Source organism: Sarcophilus harrisii, chromosome 1 (genome assembly GCF_902635505.1).
Source record: "Sarcophilus harrisii chromosome 1, mSarHar1.11, whole genome shotgun sequence".
NCBI lineage: Eukaryota > Metazoa > Chordata > Mammalia > Dasyuromorphia > Dasyuridae > Sarcophilus > Sarcophilus harrisii.
In genome coordinates this window covers 394,604,547-394,616,721 of record NC_045426.1, presented here as the reverse complement: position 1 = coordinate 394,616,721, position 12,175 = coordinate 394,604,547, and the positions used below count along the sequence as shown (strand labels likewise).

The following is a 12,175-nucleotide window of genomic DNA, read 5'->3' as shown; positions in this document are numbered from 1 at the left end:
ATTTTCTAAGGCTTAGGGTTAAGTAGTGGTGACTAAATTGTCATTGTTGTTGCTCTTATTTCTGTTTTGAATATATTGACATGAAAGTATCTTGTTAAAATGTATTATCAATCAACTTGCTTATTTTTAAGATATCTACTTAAAGTAACTCACTTACAAAATTATTTATTTTAGAATAGATTACAGAAATTATAATCAAATTGTGGAAAAAAAAGAAATAAAAAAACTTTTTTTTTGAAATCTTACCTGGTCCCAAGGAAAAATGGATCCCTCAAAACACATGAATAAATATCCCATGGCAACGAGGCATACCCATATTACCAAGGAGAAAACACGAAGCAGCTTCTTAAATACAGATTCAATGCAGACGAGAATAAATATTGCGAAGAAAATAGCAAGGGCAGTTGGAACTGTTATTAAAAATGCCACATGCTCTTTAGCTTCCTGAGAAGAGAAATGGAAAATATGTATCAATATAAAGACACTTGGATTAAAAAAGTATTTATGTTGTTAAAATCCAATGATCGATAACCAATGTCAAAGAATATCAGAATAAAACCATTCTTTCAAGAGTAAACCGGCTTAAACATTTGAAAACTAAGTTTAATACAAAATAGAAACATGACCTTATACATAAATCGTATAATATGAAGTATATTATAGTGTAACAACAAATATATTCTCATGTATACAATACATAATAAATCAAGAAATTAATTTTGCAATACAAAGAAACATAAAATTCAGAAAAATAAAATCTATCTAATCCAATTTAGGAGAACAGAATTGGATTTACATTAAAGAAAAATATTCATACATATAGAAATCATTGCTTTTAAAAATATTTTTACTTTCTCAACTAAGTCTAAAAGTAAACTGCTACTCTCTATAAAAGTGATCAAGTTGAAAAAGGGAATAGAAATATGATAGTTGAAAAAAGAGTCATAAAATAAAAACAGAAGAATAGATAACTTTAATTCATCTTGCTTTGCTACTTTCCCTTTCAACTTTCAGAATCCAGGATAGGTAAATAATTATTTGCAAAATTTTACTGTATTTTTTTTTTTTACTATTTCCAGTTATACTTACTTTCTGATTTCTCTTTTTGCCTACCAAATATAGTAAAAATATAAAACTGTAAACAAAATTTAGCATTTGAAAAGAAGTTTGCCTATAGCATGAAATAATTGTTTGAGAGAAATATAAAATAAGAAGCACAATTTTGCTAGAAAATTGGACTATAGCAAAATGGTAAAGGGCTCTGAACTGGAAACATATAGAGTGGATTTTGATTGGTCGGTAATAGGAACCCAAAGAAGGATTTGCATAGTGGGGTGATGTGATCAAGCTTTCATACTCAGAAAATAATAACAACAACAACAACAACACAAAAACCTTAAGTACAATTGCATCCTCCCCCCAATTTTGTAGGTAGCTATTTTTTTTTTTTACAAATTTTTTGTTCTTCTATATTTAGAACCTTGTATAGGCTACTGGGTACCCCAATAGATAGGCCATTGGGCCTGCTGTCTGGAAAATGCAGTTTCAATTTTAGCCTCAGACACTTAACAACTGTATAATCTTGGAAAAAGTCACTTAATATCTCTTTGCTTTTCTCAACAGAAAAATTAGTATCATAATAGAATCTACAGGCATTGAGATTATATTTGTAAAGCATTTAGTATATAGCCTGGTACATAATGGGCATTATTTTGCAAATAATTATTTATCTATTCTGGGTACCAAAAGTTGAAGAGGAAAGCAGCAAAGCAAGATGAATTAGAGTAGTCTATTCTTCTGTTTTTATTTTATGGTTCTATTCCCACCTGCCATATTTCTATTCTCTTTTTCAATTTGACACTTTCTATACAAAGTAGCATAGTTTTACTTTTAGATTTAATTGAAAAAGTAAAATGTCTTTTTATTTTCCTTTCTTTTAATCCATAAGACTTAAAATATTGAGAAGAATATCAGATTGTTAAATTAGAATTATGACAACATTATAGGTGGATTAGGCAATATATTTTATTGTTTTCTAAATGTTGTACCATTCATTTCAATAATATCAGAAAATTTGTCTTAGGAAGAATATTTTTAAGGCTTAAATTTAGAATACTTCTCACACTGTATAGATCATTCTTCAGTATCATCTTTATTTCATTATTTTTGAAGTCTATTGTGCTACTTATATAACACAATGCATTGAACTTAATATTTGTTAAATGAATGTAGATATTATTCTATTTTTTAAGATCATAGAACTCACATGTATGAACCACCGCAATGGTCATCTATTTTAATATCATCATTTATGGAAGACTAAGTTCTAGAAAAGAAAAGTCACACACACCCCCCAGAACACAGTAAGCAATAATGCTGGTTTCAACCCAGGTTCTTTGATTTCATATCCAAAGCTCATTTTGGTAGGACATACTAGGTTCTGTTCCTTTCCCTAGCCCCCACTTTACCAGTTCATTATTATCTTCATTGATTTCTTAGTCTTTTATAATTACTTAATGTGGAAATTTCCCAAGGTTCTGTCTTTGCTCTGACCATTGTCCAGTTCATAACCTTTATCACTTCTGGACAATCCTTTTCCTACTTAGATCTGGTAATGTTATATGCTCTGCTAAATTTTTTTCAAGTGCTTCTTATTGACTTCCAACTGCCATTTAATTTCCTCTACTTGACAATTAAAGCCTATAATAAACCCCAGATTAATCTCCTCTGTACACTGAGTACTCCAAAAAATAAATATATCTACTTTATTCCAAAAATTCCCTTTTCTTCTTAGGTCAAATTCCTACTATCTTCTAAAATCTGATTTGGTAGACAGAATGTTATACTTGGAATGATGAAGACCTGTGTTCAAATCTTATCTTATCTCAGAGAAGCTGTATGATGCTGGGCAATTCTTCTAATCACTCTATTCTGCAATTTCCCATCTCTGAAATGAGGTCAATAATAATATCTTCCTCAAAGAGCTGTTATGATGATCGAATGAGATAATGTATACAAAGCACTTTGCAAATCTTAAAATTATATATATATATATATATGTATACATATATATAGTGTTAGCTGTTGTTATTAAGTACTATTGTACCTTATAGCTTCATAATTTTTTTCTGATAATTTAATTTTATTCTGATGGCAGAGACTATTTTTAGCAAAACTTTGTAATTTTCATAGTGCCTTGAGTATACAATTAGGTATTTAATACATGTTCATTATATCACATCATAATATATCGTATCATTAATCTCCCTATCCATACATTATTAAATTCCTAATTTAAATATATATATGTGTGTGTGTGTGTGTGTGTGTGTGTGTGTGTATGTGTGTGTGTTTGTGTGTGTGCACACTTGTTGGATCTTGCCAAAACTCCACTTTTCTGGCTTAAGTAACATCATTTGTAAAAGGACATGATAAACTGCTAAGATTCCTTCTTGTTTTGAGATAATATAAAATGAAAGTTGCTGAAAAAGTATATGCAGCTGAAGGGGGAAAAAATTTAAAAATTGAAGCTACTTGAAGCCTATAAGATGTTTTGGGAAGTTCATTGAATCCTAGATCTAAAGGTGGAAGGGATCTTAGAAGCCACCAAGACCAACTCTTTCATTTTACAAATGGAGTAAATTGAAGTCCATAGAGATAAAATGACTTGCCTAAGGTCAAACATATAATAATCAGTAGAGTTGGGACTTGAACCCAGGGCCTCTACTTCTAGGATATGAACTTTTTCAGTTGTACCATGTTGCTGTTGCCTACTCACTGTATATCTTAAAACAAAGACTGATTACCCATTTGTCAGATATAATATAGAGGATAAAATCTATCCCTACTCTTTATCAGATTTGACTTCAACTATATAAATCTTAAAATCTCTTTTAGTCCTAAGACTCCATCATTTGGTATGGTCATCTCTGTCAGCCTTTTATTCTGAAGGGATGGTACACTGAAGAACCAAGAACTCCCTAAGAAAGAGGAGCAATCTTTAACCTAGGCATTTTTCTTTTGAACTATATTTGTGCAAGGTTCTAATGTGGGTTCTTCAATGAAACAGAAGTTTAAAAAATATCACAAAGAAAAAATAGATATTCATTAAGGAGTTCAAAAGGTTCTATCTGGGCTCTGTCTCTGTCTCTGTCTCTGTCTCTGTCTCTGTCTCTGTCTCTGTCTCTCCCTGTTTTTCCTTCCTAGACTCCATCATTTCAATTAAATGTCTTCTTAAGGTTAAGATCAATTAACTGAGGATATTTCCTTAATCATAGGAAGGCAAGATTCTGAATGTCTTCCAACTTACAGTTCAAAATGTACAGAAAAAGGAACAAAGCCATGGTAACACAGAAACATACTTTTAAAAAATGGTTTTCTCCCAGATAATCTTTAGTAACAATGATCAATATTAAAATGTTTTGGCAAAAGCATAGATAATTTTAAAGTTGACTGATACTAAAACAATTTAAAAAATCTTTTCAGTTCAAGATAAATCACATTACCTCCTCATATTCCATAGAAGGATAGAAGGGCTAGTCTTTGAACAGATTCCACTCTTAAATAAATGCACTAAAAAGCAGCAAAAACAATGAAATTACTAGCATAGTGCCTCTAATGCATCAGTCCATCTGGATAGTTCTTTTCAATTCAGAATTTGTTTCCTTTCCAAATGCTTTTCTGCTAATGTTGTATTCCATCTAATTGTTAGGCTAATTAAAAGCTCACCATTTTCACGTATTGTATGATAGCACTTTTATTTTAGATGGTAAGTCATTCTTTGTGATCTTTCTATAAAGCTATCCTTTTTCACCTGCCTCTCCATCCTTAACCATATTCATTCTTGTATTTCCTTGAAAATAATATGAGCCTCCATTTAGATGGTATTGAACAGAGAGAGCATCAGTGCTATACAAAATTATTCTTTCAGGTTAAGATATTTTAATGAACAGCTTTGATATGAACTAAAGGTTGCTCTCTAAAATTTTAAGGGGCCAGTCTGCTTTCATATATTTCTTTGGTCCCCAGTTCTTCATGTTCTTTTGTGTGTGTGTGTGCTGCAAAGTAATTCGCCTTTAGTCTCTTTGTGACAATTTAAAACTGGGCCACAAACATTTCACCAGCTTGTTTTATCAAAATAAAACCCCAATAGTCTGTGGCTTCAGTTGAACTCTCTTTAAAGTTGTTATTTTTTAATAACAAATTTTTAAATTTTAGTTTTTTTTTTAATTTTAAAAGAAAGAGGAGAAACTCTGTTTAAAGTTTCCTATTTCAAAAATTTAAAAGAAAGTTGTTTCAATAATTTTCAAGTAAATGTTAAGATACAAAGTTCCTCTCAAATGTAAAGTTTAATAGATCTTTCTATAGTATAGTGATAGGCTTTGCAGACCACAATTAGAATCTGCTAAATCTCTTTTTTAAAGCACATATACTTATTTAGACTAGAGAAGACTAATTAAATATAAAACATTACACAATTTAATCATTTTAAATAGGCAACCAATCAATCAACATACAGTTAAGTGCTTATTATGTGCTGGGTGCTAAGTTAAAAAGATACAAATACTGAAGCATCTAGATTCAAATACAAAGTCTTATTTTCAGCTTTTTAAGTCCTGAAATTTGAACTTAGAGACTTATACATTACCATCCTTTATGCACTCTCTTTTCCCACCAAAACTGATTTTTCTGTTCTTCATACCATTAGGCAGCCTGTCCTTTATACTTGGAATTTTGTCTCATCTCAGAGCTTTATTACTTTGAATCCTTAACTAAGTCTGAAGATTAGCTTTAGTACAATCCCATGAGTCTTTTCTCATACACTTATCATAAACTTCCTCTTTTCTCCATGCTATCTTGTGATATCTTTTATTTTTCTTAAATTTATCCTATTAAGGGCTGGGGTCATTTGAATCACTCTATCCTACTTTCCCATGATATTTTACCAGATGGAAAAATATCTCAAAAGAATAAATCAGTTTCTCACTCTGATTATAAGTACTATAATTAAGCAGAACAGAATATCTTTTGGGATTAAATCCTTATTTGTTTACAATATTTGATCATATCATATAGTTCTTCTATAAAATATCAGACCAGTACAGAAATGTGTGTGTGTGTGTGTGTGTGTGTGTGTGTGTGTGTGTGGTGTGTTGGGAGAGAGCAGGAGAAGTACCTCAGCTTCAGCTTCAGTATAATCTCTCTCTTAAAAAGGAGAGGATCTTGTGAACTTTGGAAGACCAAAAGAGTTTGAATTTTTCAATTTGCATCCTAAAAGTTTCCATGAGATAGTAGCATTTAGTGGTGATCATTGGAAGGGACAGACTGAATATTATGAGAAAAACAGAGTAAAGGCTCTACAAGTAGTTTAGGAGAAAGCTATATGATACCTGAAGGGAACTTTTTAAGTACCCAGGAAAAGCAGAAAAAAATTCTGGAAATCAGGGTTGTATCACCACATTTTGACATATTTATTTCTTAAATGTTAAACCAATTCACAAGATTCTCTCTCTCTGCCTCTCTCTCTCTCTCTCTCTCTCTCTCTCTCTCTTACTGGATGTATGCAATGCATACATTATCATAATATATACATCTTAATGTAATATCTGGACAAGAATACACACATACAAAAATAATTCATTATTTCTTTAGTCCTATTATTCTTGATCTGTAACTCTGAGATCTATAATTTCTGTAACTCTGAGGATTATAGTCTTTCTCTGCCTCAGTTTCCTAAAAGATTATATATAAAGATATATAGATATGTCTATATATTTATATATAATATGTTATATAGGAGGTTGTGCCATGAACTTGGAAGTACAAGTAGTATTAACTGTTCTAACTATAATATCTTAAGTAATACCTCTTATTAAAAGCTCAGAAATTTGTGTGACTGATATAAATCACTAATCACGGAGGGAAGAATATGTATAGAAGGTCCTAAATTATAAAACTTTAGATAAACAAATACCAAATATTGTAGGTTTATCCCCTAGGACTCTGGGGTGGAGTTGCAGCAGACATGCTCAGCCTGCCTGTATAAGTAGGAGTAGGGAGATTAGTTTTAGATGATGAGCTACATGTGCAAATATTTACACGTACTAAATGGGGCTATTATTTCTTCCTAATATATTATAAGCTTCTTAATGGCATGGACTGTTTCATTATTTATTTTCATATCCCCAAAACTAGCAGAATGCTGGCACATAGAAGATTTTTAATAAATATTGTAGATTGATTGATTTTTGTTTTATACCATCTTTATACATTCATAATCTTATTCTTATTGATTTATTTATTCTGCTTTATAGCTGTGCATCATCCATCTATTTATTCTTTCTTTCTATTTATCTATCCATCAATCTGTCTGTCTAAAAATATAAAATCTAATGAAACTAACTGGTGCAATGAAAAAAAAAAAGATGCTGGGTCTGAAATCAGAAAGATCTGAAGTCAAATCCAGTTTCAAATACTTGCTATTTGTGCAATCATGGGAAAGTCCTTAAACCTCTACTTGACAGAACCTTCTCAACTGTAAAAATGGAAATGATAATAGCAGTAATCTCAAAAGGTTGTTGCAAGGATCAAATAAAATAACATTTGTAAAAAATTACCATAAAACCTGGCATATAGTAAGTGCTTTATAAGTTTTTATTTCCTACTGTTTTCTTTACTTCCCAAATGCTATTGAAAACCTAAATTACAACATAATTATTTTGTTTATTTGTTTATTAATGGACTATCTGAATAATAATACATGCATATATATTTGCATGCATATACACCATAGTTATTTAAAATAAATTATGTCTCAAGTCACTGTATTCTTGGGCTGTAATTACAAAAGGCATTCGAGTGGATTTCAAGGAATCTGCAATCCAATTTCAAACCCAATCAGCCCATACAGAGAAGAGCTCATCATAGTTCTGCTTAAAGATAGAAACTTTCTGCTACACCTATCCTTTCCTTGCTATGCCAATATTCCTGTTGTTATCCAGTTGTTTCAGTCATGTCTAATGTTTCATGACCTCATTTTATTTATTTTTTTAGCAGAGATACTGAAGTGCTTTGATATTTCCTTTTCCATTTCATTTTACATTTGAGGAAACTGAGTTATACAGGATTACAATGTCACACAGTTGGTAAGTGTTTGAGACCAGATTTGAACTCAGGAAGATGAGTTTTCCTGAATCCAGGCATGGTTTTTCATTCATTATGTGCCACCTGGCTGCCACTTTGAACTAAACTATAGTGTTGCCTATAGTTTTGGATTTGTCTTTCATTATTTATTTTTTTTGGGGGCGGGGGGTATTTTGCTTCCACTCCAAGACTAGTAGACAGACATCTAAGATGGAATGAATGAGATACACAAAAAAGAGCATTTTTCAAAATTACTTTTTATAGATATACATATTTTTAATATCAAGAAATTCATTTTTATGTTTATTCAGAAGTAAGTTATTTTACTTCTAATGAAGGCTAGGTGTAGTGAAGATTCAAAGTTTCAGGTAGTTTAGTAAAGGTTGGGGGGGAGGGGAAGGTATTTGTTGTAATTTTCATATTTTGTCTAATTGTCTTATTTATCCTCTGCTCACTCCCTAACAAATAATCATTTTAATAGTATAGAGGAATAAAAAGAAAGCAGTTTTATTCCTGAAAACCGGGATAGTACTATATTATATCTCATTATATTTTAAGAATTTATAATTAATAAATATTTCAACTAACATAGCTTTAATTAATGTAGTCTTATTTTTATTTTATTTATTTATTTACAACATTTCATTTGAATTTTTATTGAATTATCAATCAGCTCCCCAAGATTCAGTTCAACAAATATTTTATTCTATGTCTGTTATCAGCCTGAGAACTATAATAAGCACTTAGAAAGATTTTTTAAAATGTATTATAATACACAAATAAAAATTCCTGTCTTCAGTGCCTCAGGAGGTGGATTAAAATGTATAAATAGCACAAAACATATTTGTGCAATCATATGTGATCATGTGGAATATGTGGGAAAACTAAAGCCTCACTTTTCTTTCTCCCTCCTTTCTTTCAGTTCTATTCATCACACCTTCCTTCTTGTTCTTTTCTGCTCTTCTTTCTCTTTCCCTGATGACTATTTTTCTGCCTTCTAAGTTTCTTTGTAATCCTCTTATCCATCTCTCCCCTCTTTCCCTTTGGTCTGCTTCCTCAAAGCTTCCTCCCAAGGACTTTTCTGACTCTGTCAGAATGATAATTATTTTTTGCATTTTTCAATAATTCTTTTTCTCCTTTATTGCTCATCTCAAATAATTTTGAAGGTTTTCCTGGAATTGTAACAATCAATCTTTATCTGTGACCTATATTTTGTTTCTGAAATGCTTTTTCTATACTCCAATCATGATTAGTTGTGACCCTCATATGTTTATAATATGAAAAATGACAGAAATGAAAACATTGCCTGTTTTTGAAGAAGTAACTTGTCTCCAGACACTTTAAATATATAGTAAAAGTTTTGGCACAATTTTCAGTCCTTTAATTTTCATTTCTTTGTCTTCAAAAAGACTTAGTTTGTACCTATCTACTGTAGTTATCATTTATTATGTTTAACATAGTTTTTATACATGTATTATAGCCTTCCACTATTCTGTAAACTTTAGGAGTAGAGACCATGTCTTGAAGTTTCTTTCTCTTTCTAGAGTTATTGTAAAAACTTGCATGACAAAGCCTGGCCACAGTCATCTGGTTTCTGATGCCCTTCTTAGCATTGTACTTGTAGAATTTTGCACACAGATAGGACTTGATAAATCTTCATTGCCAAAGTCTGACTCAGCCTCTTTGCTATAATATGACATTTTATTCTAAAAGGTAGGACAGCACATTAGTTTTGTTCATCATATTTTATGGCAAAAGACATACAGAAAAGTCACACTGAGGTTGGTAGTAAATCAGTGAGGTAGTGAGGCTTAAAATTCAACCTTGTATTATCTACTAATTAAGCTTTCAGCCACACTGCATCTCTTTACATAATAATTTATTTGCCTTCGATTCTCAGGCTAGATGCTTTTACCATTTCTGCACCATCCAATTTGTTCATTTTGTTGTGATAATGTATTTAGTTTGTCATTTTCTATTTCATCTGTAATATTTGAAGCTCATTGACAGTTTGGAATATTTTAATTTTCCTTTTATTAATAACTATAGTTTTGTTAATGGCACATGAAACTAAAACAAACAAACAAAAATGAACATATTCTTCTGGGCAAGAACATGGAAATGAAATATAAGATCTTTGAGCTCTGATTTTCCCTTAAGTTAAACTTTATCAGTAACATGTAAACAGCTAACTGGATAATGAAAAAAGAGTTGTAGTTTTGCCTCCAGTTTCTTCTAATTAGGTACCCATGTCACAGTGAGTACTGATTTGTCACCTCTCTCAAGGAAGTAAAGTAGAGGACTATCAAGTTCAGTCTAGCTGGTCAATAAATGGTTAAGATGTTGAAAGAACAATGTAAACAGGGAATTCTCCTATGGATTAGTGCAATACTTCAATTTATAACTCAAGGGATTTTCCCCATGTTCATTAAATGTATTAAAAAATATAAGAACTTTAAAATTTTTTTATTACATTAGCAATCCTGAACATGCATGTCTTTAAAGGAAATGTCTATACACACACAAAAAAAAAAAAAAAAAAAACACACACACATATCCTACTCTTTTAAAAAAAATCTGATTTATAAAAAGTCAAGCCATTCTCCAATTGAAAAATGGTCAAAGGATATGAACAGACAATTCTCAGATGAATAAATTGAAACTATTTCTAGTCATATGAAAAGATGCTCCAAGTCATTATTAATCAGAGAAATGCAAATTAAGACAACTCTAAGATACCACCACACACCTGTCAGATTGGCTAAGATGACAGGAAAAAATAATGATGATTGTTGGAGGGGATGTGGGAAAACTGGGACATTGATGCATTGTTGGTGGAGTTGTGAACGAATCCAACCATTTTGGAGAGTAGTTTGGAACTATGCTCAAAAAGTTATCAAACTGTGCATACCCTTTGATCCAGCAGTGTTACTACTGGGATTATATCCCAAAGAGATTATAAAGAAGGGAAAGGGACCTGTATGTGCACGAATGTTTGTGGCAGCCCTTTTTGTAGTGGCTAGAAACTGGAAACTGAATGGATGTCCATCAGTTGGAGAATGGCTGAATAAATTGTGGTATATGAATATTATGGAATATTACTGTTCTGTAAGAAATGACCAACAGGATGATTTCAGAAAGGCCTGGAGAGACTTACACGAACTGATGCTGAGTGAAATGAGCAGGACCAGGAGATCATTATATACTTCAACAACAATACTATATGATGACCAGTTCTGATGGACCTGGCCATCCTCAGCAACGAGATCAACCAAATCATTTCCAATGGAGCAGTAATGAACTGAACCAACTACGCCCAGAGAAAGAACTTTGGGAGATGACTAAAAACCATTACATTGAATTCCCAATCCCTATATTTATGCCCACCTGCATTTTTGATTTCCTTCACAAGCTAATTGTACAATATTTCAGAGTCTGATTCTTTTTATACAGCAAAATAATGTTTTGGTCATGTATACTTATTGTGTATCTAATTTATATTTTAATGTATTTAACATCTACTGGTCATCCTGCCATCTAGGGGAGGGGGTGGGGGGTAAGAGGTGAAAAATTGGAACAAGAGGTTTGACAATTGTTAACGCTGTAAAGTTATCCATGCATATAACCTGTAAATAAAAGGCTATTAAATAAAAAAAAAAATCTGGATCTGTGACTGAACATTTCTTGTTATAGACTTCCTGTGTTTTTTTTAAAGAAAGAATTGTTGTTAACAAAACAAATTAGGACATTACAGAAAGTCAATAAAGAAACCACCAGTAATGCAACATGCAGAATTTAAATATGATGGAATTGTAAAAACATGGAACAAACTCAGCTTGTATCCCTTTGAACTTCCTAACTGCGAAAAGGCTAAGGCAAACTGCCTATGGGACTACTTCTACATCATTGTTTCCTATGTGTTTATTGGTCAGTACACATTTTGGATGATCTGTTCCACCTTCAGATCATGAAAGCAGTCCAGAGCTTAGGAAATCATAGGAAAAAAATGTGTCTGTCAGTATAGTCTCTCATT

The 12,175-nt window shown here is 31.5% G+C and overlaps 1 protein-coding gene across 1 annotated transcript in view; it reads right to left on the bottom strand.

The window, feature by feature from the left end:
- ADCY2 (adenylate cyclase 2) overlaps positions 1–12,175 on the bottom strand; it is a 605,008-nt gene that overhangs the window by 583,671 nt on the left and 9,162 nt on the right. Inside the window, exon 2 of the mRNA XM_031946113.1 lies at positions 247–444. Within this exon, the coding sequence (XP_031801973.1) occupies positions 247–444 (198 nt within the window). The remainder of the gene's footprint in view (positions 1–246; positions 445–12,175) is intronic.